The sequence below is a fragment of the Lithobates pipiens genome, unplaced genomic scaffold, assembly GCF_037356315.1.
Source record: "Lithobates pipiens isolate NorthernLeopardFrog02 unplaced genomic scaffold, aLitPip1_a1.2 Scaffold_13, whole genome shotgun sequence".
Lineage (NCBI taxonomy): Eukaryota > Metazoa > Chordata > Amphibia > Anura > Ranidae > Lithobates > Lithobates pipiens.
The window spans coordinates 337,992,036-338,008,565 of NW_027507718.1; the positions used below are offsets into that span (position 1 = coordinate 337,992,036).

At 40.4% G+C, this 16,530-nt stretch overlaps 1 protein-coding gene across 3 annotated transcripts in view; it reads right to left on the bottom strand.

Moving 5' to 3' along the window:
* Window positions 1–16,530, bottom strand: part of LRBA (LPS responsive beige-like anchor protein) — a 939,113-nt gene that overhangs the window by 17,999 nt on the left and 904,584 nt on the right. For all 3 annotated transcript variants that reach the window (XM_077477021.1, XM_077477022.1, XM_077477024.1), the window contains 2 exons: window positions 1,143–1,244; window positions 844–1,040 (listed from right to left, as the gene is read on the bottom strand). In XM_077477021.1, the coding sequence (XP_077333147.1) occupies window positions 844–1,040; window positions 1,143–1,244 (299 nt within the window). The remainder of the gene's footprint in view (window positions 1–843; window positions 1,041–1,142; window positions 1,245–16,530) is intronic.

Below are 16,530 nucleotides of genomic sequence, written 5' to 3' on the forward strand. Positions count from 1 at the left end.
CGGATTTGAGGCACCTTCCTTTTTCTTTCTGTGACAGTCTGTGTTTGCACCAGTTCCAAGAATTATTGCTTTTTTTTTTGCACGGATTGCATATTTTGTTTGGACTTTATTTGTGTTCTTTTATTACATGTATGGATAGACTTTTTTGTACTTTTATTGCACATGCACTTTATTTATGTGATGCACCTTTCACTGATTACACATGCCATAATAGTATTTAAAGAGCTCATGCACTTGAGTTGCCTTACCTTATGGGGATCTGAAAAGAAGAACTACCTGAAATAGTCTCTACTGCCCACTAGCAACCAATTCTTTTCCAAAGTTTATTGTCCAAGTGTCTTTTTTTAATACAGGTTTTGATCTAATTGACCTTTGTTAGGTAACACAGCCTATTCTTCCCATCACAGGAGAACATATTCTGCACTGACTACAAAGCAGAGCTACAGAGATACAGGTTGGGACTATCTGGGCAAACATCATGACAGAGGATTGGGCTAGGGAGGTGCTGGGCACAGCTTGCTCCAGCTCTCAGCCGTGTGTTCAGAGGTGGAGACAGCTGTCTATCAAGCAGCTGGGTGGATCCTGACAATATTGTCAGGATCCTTCCAGAGCATGGAGCAGCTCTGCCTCGACCAATGATAGTAGGCAACATTCCACTATCAGCTGACCCTGGATCACAGAAGAACAAAAGTAACTGTACTCCTGTAACCCACAAGATAAGTATGGCCAAAAAAGATACCTTTCGTATAGTGTCAGAGTTAACATTTCTAACATTTCATAAGCAACATGATCTTCATGACAAAGCACAGGAGAAGAAAATGATAAAGGTAGGAGAATTCATACCCGTGTATTGTCGTCTATCTCCATTGTGGCCTGAAGTTTCCCATTTACACTGAACACACAGAAGAGGCCTCGTTCATAGTATATAACACAATGCCCTTCTCTTGAGGCCTGGATAACTTTTGGTCGGGTACAGTTTTCTGGAGCCTCCAACGTTCTCAGAAGGTCTCCATTCATAGAATGTATCAGACATGGACCTTCTGAAACAAAATATAATAAAGGAATCAGTACAAAGTTCTCACATGAATGATACATAATTTCACCTCAAACATACTCTCAGCCTTAAAAAAATAAAAAATTACCTTTGGAGCCACTTATCACTAAGCCAAGTTCTGCACAAACTGTAGCACAGGTGATTTCACAGTCATGGCCAGTCAGGATTGCTCGAGGAGTAGCAAATTCATCTGTAAAAATAAAGGCAGAGAAATGTAGACAGAACTGCAATGATGTCATCCTGCAACCAAAACATATTACAATGAGTGTTCTTATTGGTATTCCTGAAACGTTCACTTCAAAATTTCAGTTTAAAAAAAAAAAAAGACTGACCCACTTAAAGGTTAATTTCAACAGAAATAGTCAGTTTTTTTTTTTAGTCAAACCCTGTACTTTTTGGAAGTAAACTTATGTGCGATTTAAATGACCACCCTCATACCTGCAAATATTGACCTTCACCTGCTTCCTCGTGGCTCATTTCAGCATGTGGGATCAAAGAATAGCAGGTACCTATGAGTATAAGGTGGTATATGACGCCCTTTTCTTTTCTCTCACAATGTAGCACTAGGTATCTGAGTGTCAGGCACCAGTGCTGTAATGTAGGGAAGGAAAAGCCCTTAGCAATAACTAAGCCTCAACCAAAGCAACGTAAAATTTACACTTCTCATCATTCCTGTGAGTGAGCGGAAAACTGAGGGTACATTGGAAAGACAAATATAAACAGATGTTGGAGGGGCACACTTTCCTCGGAATGCACTGCAGGTTTTAAGTATGAATCTACAGCCATCACCATCTGAAAAAAAAAATCAGGGCATGCTAACACCACAAGCTACAGATTACCATTAAAAACAAAAAAACAAAAAGCAGAAGAACTGACCTATGTTTAGCACGAGACAGCCACAAACTAAGACGTACCATCATATTTTCTTTGTGGCTGCTGCATACTATATATAGGACAAATTCATTGCTTTCTTTCTATCGTTATCAAGTACGTAAGTGCCATTGTTTGACAAACAAGCTGCAAGACAATTCCATGGGAGTTGACCCACCTTGGAACTTGTATACAGAATGATAGTAAGACAATAACAGTTCCCAGCAATCAAATATTCTGCTATACAACAGATTACCTTTAATAAATGAATGAAAGTAGAATCAATCAAGGGTACTGCATAAAACTCTGGGCACAAGTTAAATTTTATTCAAAAATATTAATCTCTGGAACTTTTATTCTAATATCTAATGGTGAGTGGGGTGAAATTGACATCACTTTTCACTCACAGTCCTGAGAAAATTCAGGGTAGGATGAACATTTTTCTCAAATTAACCAAACTTTTGTGAATGTGGTTTTCATTCAAGAAAAATTGTACACAAAAGGACTTTTGAATGAAATTAGTTGATTCAATGGCATTAAAGTGTGTTCCAACAAAGATTGTTTAGAATTTGTCTGAATGAAAATCTAAATGTATAGGATTAGATTACTAGATTTAGGATTGGGAGAAATCAAGATGCAAATTTTTCTTTTTTTTTTTAACCCAAGAGCAAGAATATCTACATAGAAAAAAGGGCAATAAGTAAAAAAGGTTATACAGGGGAGGAGGCCCTCACTTGATATAAGCAATTGTATGGCAGTGTCAGTGAATGGCATGCAAAAACACTTACATTTAAGAAAATGGTGTCTATATACAGTATCTCACAAAAGTGAGTACACCGCTCACATTTTTGTAAATATTTTATTATCTTTTCATACGACAACATTACACTTTGCTACAATGTAAATTAGTGAGTGTACAGCTTATATAACAGTGTACATTTGCTGTGCCCTCAAAATAACTCACACAGCCAATAATGCCTAAACCGCTGGCAACAAAATTGAGTACACGTTGAAGTGTAAATGTCCAAATTGGGCCCAATTAGCCATTTTCCCTCCCGTGACACATTTGTGTTACAAGGTCTCAGGTATGAATGGGGAGAAGGTGATAAATTTGGTGTTATCGCTCTCACTCTTTCATACTGGTCACTGGAAGTTCAACACGGTTGCTCATGGCAAAGAACTCTGAGGATCTGAAAAAAATAATTGTGGATCTACATAAAGATGGCCTAGGCTATAAGATTGGCAAGGCCCTGAAACTGAGCTGCAGCATGGTGGCCAAGACCATACCATGGTTTAACAAGACAGTTACACTCAGAACAGGCCTTGCCATGGTCTACCAAAGAAGTTGAGTGCATGTGCTCAGCATCATATCCAGAGGTTGTCTTTGGGAAATAGACATATGAGTGCTGCCAGCATTGCTGCAAAGGTTGAAAGGGTGGGGGGGTCAGCCTGCCAGAGATCATACCATATGCCACACACTGCATCAATTTGGTCTGCATGGATGTCATCCCAGAAGGAAGCCTCTTCAAAAGATGATGCAAAAGAAAGCCTGCAAACAGTTTGTTGAAGACTAGCAGGCTAAGGACATGGTTTACTGAAACCATGTCCTGTGGTCTGATGAGGCCAAGTATTTAGTTCAGATGGTGTCAGGTGTGTGTGGTGGCAACTGGGTGAGGAGTACAAAGACAAGTGTGGCTTGCCTACAGTCAAGAAATGTGATGGGAATGTCATGGTCTGGGGCTGCATGAGTGCTGCTGGCACTGGAGAGCTACAGTTCATTGAGGAAACCATGAATGTCAACATGTACTGTGACATACTGAAGCAGAGCCTGATTCCCTCCCTTCAGAGACTAGGCCGCAGGGTAGTATTCCAACATAACCCCAAACACACCTGCAAGATGACCACCACCTTGCTAAAAAAGCTGAGGGTAAAGGTGATGGACTGGCCAAGTATGTCTCCAGACCTAAAACCTATTAAGCATCTGTGGGGCATCCTCAAACAGAAGGTGGAGAAGAGCAATGTCTCTAACATCCACCAGTTCTGTTATGTTGTCATGGAGGAGTGGAAGAGGAATCCATTGGCAACCTGTGAAGCTCTGGTGAACTCCATGCCCAAGAGGGTTAAGGCAGTGCTGGAAAATGATGGCCACACAAAATATTGACCAGCGATTTAGACATTAATGGCTGCATGTGGAGTTTTTTTTTTGAGGGGACAGCAAATTTACACGGTTATACAAGCTGTACACTCACTACTTTACATTGTAGCAGTGTGTCATTTCTAGTGTGTTGTCACATGAAAAGATATAACAAAATGGTAAGGGGTGTACTTACTTTTGTGAGATAATGTAATGAGAAGTTTGAGGGGTTGGTGGAGGGGTTCGTTCTAAGAGATTGACAGAAATAAGCCACAAACAGAAATAAGCCACAAATGGGAGATAGCACACCAATCCTCTGAGAGTGAGCCACATTCAGAGGGAGGTATACTTAGCAGTGGCTGACAGGTATTCAGGAGGTGCTACTGCCACTTCCTGATGCCTGTTATTTTTTTATGATTTTTAAATTGACAAGTGGCAGTTTTATATTGTGGTACCACATTGCAACTCTGAAGCAAGTTTGCAGTGTGGCCCCACTAATCTAAATGGGCAAGTCTGACAGGCGATGCTGCCTTTCAATCTCTGCAACCAGAGTTAAAAATGCAGGGGCCACATAGAAAATCTTGTGTACACCCCTGTGAGGCTGTAATGTTCCAGTCAACAGTTTTTCCCCTCCCCCCAGCAGTCTGCGTGAAAATGCCCTAATAAGGAACCACATAAGGGCGATTTTATAAAATGGTGAAACAGATTCACTGCTTTAAAAGTATACCCCTTAAAGTGCATGTATAACCAAAACTTTGTTTTCCTTTTGGAGAGTGCTTTTTTTGTTGTCTGAGCCATTGGGTACATTGTTCAAATTTTCTATCCCACAGATGCAATGGGAAGATAGTGAAAATCTCTGAAAGTGAGGGATTTTCCTTCTTAAAATGTTACTAAACACACAACAGTAAAATCAGTCTGTATATGCAGTAAAGCATGCCTGTCTCACTGCCTACTCACTGTGGAACCTAAGGGGTTAATTGCTGGTATTTAGCAGGTTATGTTTACTAAAATAATTACATTTCCATGTACTGTGTACTATGGAAAACCAGAAATAGTGAGTGCAGGGTCCTGTGTTTATTAACACTTTAAGACAGTAGTTTCTGGATGAAATGTCCTCACCGGAATATACGGTATCCCCTAATTTCTTGTTCAGGGGACAAGTGTATGATTTTGGATTTATCCTCACCTCCTTTTTCGCAAGACTAGTCATAAGTACAAATAAAGGGGTGAATCTCCCCAATGGGGACTCAATAGAGCAATAGAAAAATAGAAAAATAGAAAAATAAAAACTTGACAGAAGGCCTAACCCTAACCTACTATATCCAAAACAAAAAAAAAATAAAAAAAAATGTTGTCTAGATATATTATTAGGGCACTACTAACCCTCTTGTATTGAAACTGAACTATCGCCCTCTCTCTTTAATTATATATAATGTATAGAGAGAGATACACAAACACTATATTACCAAAAGTATTGGAACAGCTACCTTTACACACACATGAACTTTAATGGCATCCCAGTCTTAGTCATTTGGCATATTTTTTTATTTTTTTGGGTGAGGAGCAGGTACCCTGTTTTTACAGACACCCAGCTCCCACTTCCTCTGCAGGTGCCGGAAGGTAGATCACATCTTCCCCCTCCCTCCCTGCAATCTTCTGGGACACATCACAGGTCCCAGAAGATTGTGTGCAGTGTGCGCGCGGCTGTGAAGCCACAGCCAGGCACCCACATTTAGAATGCCGGTGTCGCAGAGAGGAGGGGAAGAGGAGTGAGGCTTCCTGCGCCCACATCACTGGACCGTAGGAAAGGTGAGTGTCTGGTTATTAAAAGTCTGAGCTACACTTTTTGTAGCAGCTGACTTTTAAATGGGTGAAACTACGCTTTAAGGCTGCTCTGCTTCTGCACTAGAGCCATGATCTTAAGCACAATGATAAAGTCGATGGAACCCTTGCCTTTGACCAGAGGGTTCCTGGGTCCAACTTTTGCCATGAGTAATATCCTACCACAAACCAAAAAAAAAAAAAAAAGACTGATTCGCTTTTAACCAGATTTGGCTTTATGCTTATGTGCATGGAACAATGAGAACTCCATTTAGGCAAAAAAATGTATAACTGGATTTGTGTGATCTATAGGGAGATGAATAATATGTGTAAAGTATACAAATGTAGAATAATGATTTAATGGACAACAATTTATTGTATTTTGAATTTCACCAAGCAAAAGCTTTGCGTCTTCCCTAAAAACCTTTTTGTAAGACCCAAAAAGACTAGAGTGAAGGAGCCATGCCATATTTAGCAGATAATATTCTTACAACTCTGCTAATATCCTGGAATTTACTAGTACAGACACCCCAACCAGCAGACTATATTTATGGTTGATTTGTGTGTTGTATGCAGCTACATGTAAGTGGCTTGTGAGACTGAAAGGGAGGGGAGAGCACCATAATGAGGGTGAGGGGTAACAGCCACCACAGACAGACAGCTAAGAACTCAAATAATGTTTTGCACATGTTTTTTTCTTTTCATGTTGCAAAACCTGGAAGAGGAAGGAGGGAGGGAGACCATTTTTTGAAATTACACTGTCGGCATGTGAGTAGTTTAAAAAGATCAAGAGGTTCTTTATCTTGACTATGCTACAAATGTGCGACATTCTAATTGAAAAAGACATCTCTCTTTTGTACACAGAAACAACTCAGGATATCAACTTTAAAAAAAAATGCTACTTTAGTTACCTGGTTGTCATTTGTTGCGAAAAAGGTCATGGAAGTCTTGAAAGCCTCACTGAGGCTCACGTGTACAATATATCACATTGTGAGTGAAGTGAGCATGGCAAAGAATAACCAACATAATAAATCACTACCATAACACATAAATTTATACTGAGCTTGTGTCCATACATACATGTGAGAGGGATCACCAGAAAGCATACCATGCACAAACTAAAATGAAAAATGTATGTTTTTTTTTTTCTTTTTACAAATACTTCATGTCTATTTTTATTTGTAAGCAATGCTATTCATAGAGAAAAAGGGTGGAGCAGGAAAAAAAAAAAAAAATCACATGGGGGGGCCTTTGCAATATAAAAATCAGTGGTTTGTAGGTAAGGTATTTTGTTTCTTTAAAATGTAAATAGTACCAGTGTCATACTAGTAAAAAAAATATATATTTATGTTCGTTTTACTGTATGGGTATTTTTGCATAACTATTAATTATTTTACCAAGACTGATTGAGCACACCATATACTGTACAGTATATAGTAGCAGAAGACTAGGGAATCAGTTATGTATTTATTTTGTGCATCTGTGTCCCATTGGGTAGGTTTCCCTTCACTTTTTAATCTGAAGAAAAAGCAGGAAGTGCATCAAATCATTTCAAACTGATGGACAGCATAGTGACAAGTGTCTCAATGCCTGTTCTGGGGAGAAATGAAAATGTTGCTATGTCTTCACTTTAAGGTCCCCCTTCACACAGGCTTCTGAATTAAAGAAGCCTCTTTTGTACCAGAATTTGGCAGAAAAGTTGCATTTTATTCTGGCCAATGATATACACTTACACTCATATGTATTATGCATGTCTATTCGCGTACACACATTTTTTCTGTTTAAAAGCTCCTCTCAGAAAATCCATTTGGTGTGTTTTTTTCCTGCCTGTAAATGCTCCTCTTTAAATACACCTGTAAAAGCCTATGTGTGCATGGCTACATAGGCTAACAAACAGGTGCTTTTACAGGCAGGAAAAAACTCAGTGTGAATAAAGCCTAATTCTGGATGATAGTTTTCACTAGGATAGAGTGAATGCTCCCAGTGGAGAGTGCAATGAAAATCTTACAGGGGTTTTAATTTCTCACCACTAACTTAAACAAAGAGGAATGTTTTGGATGCACCATGCTACGAATAATTTAAATGATGGTGGTCATAAAAATGTATACTAAGGTTTATATATGTATAGCAGTTAAAGATATATGAAGTTGTAATAACTAAAACCAGCTTTTTAGGCCTTTTCAGCTCACTTACCTGGGGAAGAACATAAAAATACAATCCAGTATCTGAAACCCTAAGGCTTCATTCACACGGGTGGCCAGGGGACAAAATAAATAGGAGATTGAGGCCAGGTTTTGGCCACCTTCCCCTCAGAATGGCCACCTGAATACGGACATGCAACCACTCACAGCTTTACGCATTTAATATGGCACTTTCACAGGGCCGGCATCTACAACTGTGTGCAATATGCATGACTGTGCCACAGTACTTTAGCATTTATACGGTTAAACTAGGCAACATATGACCTCCCGACTGCCTGTCAAATACCCTCTGAAATGAGATCAACAGTGAATGGCCCTAAGAGTAGCAATTATGTATTCTCAGTAATCTTCTAGATTGTAAGCTCTAACAAGCGGGGCCATCTGATTCCTCCTGTATTGAATTGTATTGTAACTGTACTGTCTGCCCTCATGTTGTAAAGAGCTGTGCAAACTGTTGGCGCTATATAAATCCTGTATAATAATAATAATATCAAATGTTAGGTATAAGCTCTATGTAGAATGCACCGAACACTTTATATTGGGCCTTTCCTTCACATGCAATTTGTATTTATTATATTTATTTGACTTTAAAGTATATCTAAAGGTGATTTTTTTTTAGTCGAGAAGGGTTAAAATACTTGTTTTTAAAGCTGAATTTACAGAAAGAAATTTTTGGACATTTGTCATCTAAAAATAATTTACATATGATGGGTGTTCCATGTGTGGATTGTGCTGTGTTAGGTAAAACTAATAACTTAACCACTTCAGGACCGCCGTATTGCCATTGTACGTCAGCACAATGGCACAGGCAGGCACAATCACGTACATCTACGTGATTGCCTTCCAGCGGGTGGGGGGTCCGATCGGACCCCCTCCCGCTGTTTACGGCGGTCCGATTCGGTCCAGGAGCGCTCCGTGATGAGGGGATGGCCGTTGGTTTTCGGCCACCCCCTCTGGATCGCTCCTGGCCAATGAGAAGCTTCCTCCCCTGTGTATTGTTTACACAGGAAGGAGGAAGTGATGTCATTCTCCTCGGGGCGGTCTTTTTGACCGGACTACGAGGAGAAGACTAAAAGTAAGTGTGCACCAACACTACACTGACATGTAGGTACACACAGGCACACAAACCCCCCCCCCGATCCCCCCCCACCCCCCCTCCCCCCCAGTCACAGTGTCACTGATTGCATTGATCATTTCTTTACTGATCAATGCATTCAGTGTCAGTTGTGACAGTAAAAACTGTCAGGACAGTTAGTGTTAGGTCCAGGGTAGCCCCCCCATCACCCCCCAATAAAGATTTAACCCCCTGATTGCCCCTAGAGTTAACCCTTTCACCCCCTTTTGCCAGTGTCACTAAGCGATCATTTTTCTGATCGCTGCATGTGTCGCTAGGTAGCTAATTATTTTTTTAGGTTCACCGCCAGGTTTTTATATCGCTAGGTACCCCGATATACTACCCAATAATGTTTTTAACCCCCTGATTGCCGCTAGTTAACCCTTTCACCCCCTTTTGCCAGTGTCACTAAGCGATCATTTTTCTGTTCGCTGCATTAGTGTCGCTACAGTCGCTAGGTAGCTAGTTATTTTTTTAGGTTCACCGCCAGGTTTTTATAGCGCTAGGTACCCCGATATACTACCCAATAATGGTTTTAACCCCCTGATTTCCGCTAGTTAACCCTTTCACCCCCTTTTGCCAGTGTCACTAAGCGATAATTTTTCTGAGCGCTGCATCAGTGTCGCTAGTGTCGCTAGGTAGCTAGTTATTTTTTTAGGTTCACCGCCAGGTTTTTATAGCGCTAGGTACCCCGATATACTACCCAATAATGGTTTTAACCCCCTGATTGCTGCTAGTTAACCCTTTCACCCCCTTTCACCAGCGATCACAGTATAAGTGTCACTGGTGACGCTGGTTAGCCAGTTAGTTATTTAGGTTCCCCGTCAGGTTTTTATATAGCGCCAGGGACCCCCATATACTACCTAATAAAAATTTGAACCCCCTGATTGCCCCTAGTTAACCCTTTCACCACTGATCACCGTATAAGTGTTACGGGTGACTCTGGTTAGTTTGTTTTTTATAGCATTTTATATTCAAATCCGGAAGGCAGTGCTTGGTTTTCGGGGTCCCGTACGTGGCTAGGCTCCCAAAAAGTCCCCCACATGTGGTATCCCCGTACTCGGGAGAAGCAGCAGAATTTATTTTGGGGTGTAATTTGACTTCTGCCCATAGCATGTGTGAGCAATATATCATTTAGTGACAACTTTGTGCAAAAAAAAAAAAAAGTTTGTAATATTCCCGCAACTTTTGGCAAAATATAAAATATTCCATGGACTCAACATGCCTCTCAGTAAATAGCTTGGGGTGTCTACTTTCCAAAATGGGGTCATTTGGGGGAGTTTTGTGCTATTTTGGCATTTTATGGCCTTCGAAACTGTGATAGGTAGTGAGGAGTTAAATCAAAAATTTGCACCCTTAGAAATCCTGAAGGTGGTGATTGGTTTTCGGGGTGCCGTGCGCGACTAGACTCCCAAAAAGTCCCACACATGTGGTATTCCCGTACTCGGGAGAAGCAGCAGAATGTATTTTGGGGTGTCATTTCACATATGCCCATAGCATGTGTGAGCAATATATCATTTAGTGACAACTTGGTGCAAAAAAAAAAAAGTTTGTAATATTCCCGCAACTTGTGGCAAAATATAAAATATTCCATGGACTCAACATGCCTCTCAGTAAATAGCTTGGGGTGTCTACTTTCCAAAATGGGGTCATTTGGGGGGGTTTTGTGCTATTTTGGCATTTTATGGCCTTCGAAACTGTGATAGGTAGTGAGGAGTTAAATCAAAAATTTGCACCCTTAGAAATCCTGAAGGTGGTGATTGGTTTTCGGGGTGCCGTGCGCGACTAGACTCCCAAAAAGTCCCACACATGTGGTATCCCCATACTCGGGAGAAGTAGCGGAATATATTTTGGGGTGCAATTCCACATATAACCATGGCATGTGTGAGCAATATATCATTTAGTGACAACTTTTTGTAAAAAAAAATTTTTTTTTTTTTGTCATTATTCAATCCCTTAGGACAAAAAAAATAAATATTCAATGGGCTCAACATACCCATCAGCAATTTCCTTGGGGTGTCTACTTTCCAAAATGGGGTCATTTGGGGGGGATTTGTACTGCCCTGCCATTTTAGCATCTCAAGAAATGAGATCGGCAGTCATAAATTAAAAGCTGTGTAAATTCCAGAAAATGTACTCTAGTTTGTAGACGCTATAACTTTTGCGCAAACCAAAAAATATACGCTTATTGACATTTTTTTTACTAAAGACATGTGGCTGAATAAATTTTGCCCTCAATGTATGACTAAAATTTAGTTTATTCGATTTTTCTTATAACAAAAAGAAGAAAATATCTTTTTTTTTCAAAATTTTCGCTCTTTTTCCATTTATATCGCAAAAAAAAAATCGCAGAGGCAATCAAATACCATCAAAAGAAAGCTCTATTTGTGGGAAGAAAAGGACGCAAATTTCGTTTGGGTGCAATATTGCATGACCGCGCAATTACCAGTTAAAGCAGCGCAGTGCGAAATTGCAAAAAGACCTCTGGTCCTTAAGGTGTTTATTGGTCCGGAGCTGAAGTGGTTAATTTGTCGCAAACTTCCCAAGCTGAAACTGACAGCTTTGGTTCTTCATCTTCCACTCCCTTTGTCCATTCCCAAAAATGTTTTGTATTCTTGGACAAGAAAACTAGGCAGTCTGTGAATGGACAATCAGGAAACACCTTGTTTTCTGTGAAAAAAATTAAAAGATGTTTTGTGAATGACTGAGGGGAGAGAAAGGTGGAGCGCAAGCAATTAACTATCATTCACTGTACTAGAGCCATAACTGTCAGTTTCAATGTTGAACGTTTGGAAATTACATTAGTGTCTGTGATCTATTATTAAATGACAAATGTAAACAAAAAAATGTTCCCCAAAAGTTCAGCTTTCTGTTCTCCTGGTGATAGTTAAGACCACTGAGGTTAATATTCCTTGCGATCCTAAATATTGCCTGCTGGGGCTGGTGGAACAAATGTCGATCCTCAGGGCTAGGAAAACACTCATATCCCTGTTGCTCTACTATGCACGCAAGGCCATCACCATGACCTGGAAACAATCGTCTCCCCCCTCTATTAAATTCTGGAAAAACCTGGTGAACGCTAGCTTACCCCTCTATAGGGCCACCTACTTGAACAGGGGTTGCCCAAAGAAATTTGAGGTGGTGTGGAACTGCTGGCTGGATGATAACACAACGGCAACAGATGTAGTAAATAACCCATAGTTCGGTATGGATGTAGTATGGTTATAGGCTGACCCACCTGCTCTTATGACACTTTATCCGGTCATTTTAATACTTAGCACGAATTATCCTACAATATCCTCTCCCCACAGTGGGGTATAGATAGGCAAGTGTATGTTTGTGTTAATTTGCCCTGTTGCGGTCGGTTGCCGCATCAGAGGCAGGGTATATGCTTTGTAATGTGCTTTGTTGTGGCCTGTTGCCGCATTTGGAAGTTTACCCCTGTGTGGGAAATGTTTGGCCCCTGCGTAGGCGATTTTGTATGACACTGAAAATTCAATTAAAAAAAGATTTAAAAAAAAAAATAAATAAATAAAAAGTTCAGCTTTCTGTGTTACCATTGGGAAGATGCATCTATATTTGTCCCGTCAACTTCTGTCATCAGGACTCAAAGTGAAGAAAAAACAACTTGCAGAGAAAGAAAGATGACAAAAAAGCCTTACAGGGGTATGTATAAAACTACATAGATTTTCATGTATATAAGTTTGTGTAATATTTATTGTTTTGTTCTTCATAATGTTTTACTATGGCGTTGTGGTTTTTTTGTACCTCACATTTGCTACCAGAAAACAACCAATGCCATTTTCAGCATGCAATGTCTCTTTAGAAACTAATTGTAAAACTAGAATTGATTCCCGCTGAAGTGCCTTATTTTGGACAGAAAATAAAAGCATGTAGAAGCAGAGCTATGAGACTTGCATGGAGTACAGGTATATCAAGGCCTGGGTCTTAAAGGGAACCTAAGCTATGAAGCTTGCTGCAGTCCACTGATAGGAATCCCCTTTTGTTAAAGAGATCTCGTCGACAGACTATTAATTTCAGCAAAAACATTACCATATTATATACGCACATTTACTGTATTATATGCATGGTATTTACCTGTAAAAGCCTCCTTTATGCAGACATGCAAAAAACCCTAAATTGTGCCACTGCCATCTTGAATGTGATGTCAGCAGCCCCAGAGTTGTCATTTAAAGGTCACTTAATGGCATTGGTATTCCCCATAGCTCCCCTGCCAGCAGCTAAATAAAAGGTTATGTAGGGAGAGAAAGTGGAAGGTGGAGGGCAGATGTTGGGCCCACTCAGACAGTAAGTAGACACTTCTATAAGTGGAGATGGCCATGCAAGTGAAATTACCCTCCTTGAATAGTTGAACTTTCAAGAAAATTCAAAGGCACAGTGCAAGTGAATAGGAAAAAAATAAAGCATTTGCAATTGTTAAGTTGGTGACAGGGTCTCTTGAAATTTGAATTATCAGAACCCTTACCCATGCAGTGAAATGAAAGGCAAAGTCTAAGTCTGTGAGGAACAATATCATCATCCTGCAGCAGTGACAATTCTACTTCTAGGCGAATGCGATTACAACACCGGGGCCATGGAAGTAAAGGTACGATATAAATAACACTGCCTTATTAAATAACATTTTTAACAAACTATTATAAGCTGTACTTGTAAACGTTGATAACGGAACACCTTTCAATCCTCACTAGTAGAAGCTGATTTGGCTAAGAAGAATTGCATAACACTGATATTCTATGTGTATGTCCCCAATAGTACAGAGGCTGCCCGCCACCACAAGAATCAATCCACATACTCCGGCTCCAATAACTCAGTCTATGGGTCGTCTTTTTGATATTCTATTGCCTGAAGAACTTTAAACAGGAGAGGCGTAAAGGCATGGGATGCTCCAAAACAGATTTAGTGAATAGCTATGAGAGGACAATCTTATCCTTAAGTGATCTGTGAACACTGAACAGTCTAAGGCCTCACAACTGTAAACCACAAAGCAAGTTCCTTTGGCAACTGGTTACCTTGCGTCACTGCACAACTAATGGTACCCAGTATGATTTCCAGAACACTGCACATTATAAGGGAACACATTCCTCTAGACTCACACTATGGGGCTATGCGGAGGACAGAGGAATGACCAATACTCTGAGGCACTTATAGCTCAAAAAGCACACAGCCACCAGTAATCAATTCAGGGTCTTTAATCCTGCCTCTTCTGCTTCTTCTGGACACAGTCCAGGAAGGTAGACAATCCTCCTCCAGGTCAGATACATTTTTGGTAAAGTACTAAAGCCAGCTTCTCAGGAGAACCATCTAGGCCCTCAGCCCTGACACCACTTAGGCCTAAAGAACAGCTACAGTCAATGGGCTGCCTCATGGCAGCAGCCCCTCAGGCTTTGGAACCCTCCTGAGGAGAAGACACAATCGCTCCAGAGCATCAGACTATTTATCACCTTCCCAGCCACCTTCTGGTCACTCCTCTCCAGAGATTGGCCAGTCCATAATAAATATTCAGGCTGGTCATTTGACTCTCCCTCCCTATGTTCTGGAATCTTCTACCAGAGGTAGGGGGAAGCACTGCAACTCAACTCCCAGCCTACGAAACCTTAAACAGACTAGAACAAACTATCACTGCTCCCTTGACTACAGGAAGAGACAAAAACTAGATTTGTCTAGCACCCTACACTAGGAGAGTGCTACATGAATAATTTTTAAGCCTAATTTTGACAGCATGTTTAAAACTGGAGCTAAGTGCAGTATATGGCAAAAACGATCAGAAGTTGTAACTTTTTTGCTACACAAAATACATGAGAAAAATATTCCTATTAAAATAATTTTTCCATGTGGGAGTTAATTTTCTAGCTTACAGTAACTTTAGAAAGAAGGACTACCCTCAATCAAAGCAGAGTACGACATACTGCCACTTTAAATAAATGGTTTTGTTCGTGGTGCATTCAGTGTAAAAGAAACATTTTGCCATTTCATATCAAAGCTTAGTGTTCACTGCCAAAACTGCACACCATAAAACATTATGTGCCACACTGAGCTAAAATAAAATAATACCTCTCACCATAAACACTCCAGCAGAATCAAGTCACATTAGGCACAGAACCGTGTAATTCAAGTTCTTAATTAAATGTGTATGTGACTTCATAAATTTCTCTGCAAGAATATTATTTATCCAGAAAAGACTGACGATATAAAATCCTGGGAGTGGAGGGACTGAGGGGAAAATAAAGCATTAAATTGTATGTAGGCACACAGCAGTGCTACACTACCTTCAGTTACTGACAAACCCACCTACAAAGAGGACACACATGGTAACGTATTCACAGAAACAAAAGTATAAATACATATTTTTTTTAATTAATTCCAGAGAAAATGCATCAAAATACCTATATGTTTCTTACGGGGGGGGTAACATGCTTACTATAGGCCTCTTAAAGTGTCGTTAATTTTTTAATTTCAGAAGTTTAACAAAGCATAAACATCTCTATACATGCCTCAATTCAAAGAATCTATTGTGAATCCTGTCTCTCCTTCTGTTTCTGACAATTAAAGTAGTTATAAAGGCTGGGTGTTTATTTTTTATTTTTTTTATATATCTTAAAGTGGAGTTCCACCCAAAAATGGAACTTCTGCTTTAGGTACTCCTCGCCCCCTGACATGCCACATTTGGCATGCCTTTTTTTTGGGGGTGTGTGTGTGTGTGTGCCTAATTTAGAGTGGGACTTCCTGTCCCACTTCATCCTTCCTGCTCTTGGCCGCCTAGGCGACTCCTCCCTCTCTGCAATCTTCTGGGACCCAGGTCCCAGAAGATTGCCTGGCCACTAGCAGAGTGCAGCACGACTCGCCCATGCGCAGTGCGCACCTGGCCGCGAAGCCGAAAGCTGTCACGGCCAGATGCCCACAGTTGCTATGATGGCGCCGGAGAGGAGCGAGGCTCCGGGCGTCCGCATCGCTAGACCGTGGGACAGGCAAGTGTCTGTTTATTATTAGTCAATAGCTATACTTTTTGTAGCTGCTGACTTTTAATAAACTAAAAAATGTGTGGAACTCCGCTTTAGTGCATTCCCTGCATCAAGGAAAAAACACTAGGCATCGACCGATATAGTTTTTTCAGGGCCGATACGATACTGATTTTTCGGCTGCCTTTCAGGCTGATATCAGGTGCCGATATTCTGTACGTTTTAAATTTTTATTTTTACACAGTTTTTTAAATTATTTTTTTAATCACCTTTATTGCTGCCACAAGGAATGTAAACATACCTTGTGACAGTGATAGGCAGTAACAGGTACTGCCTATCACTGCCATCTATAAGACCCC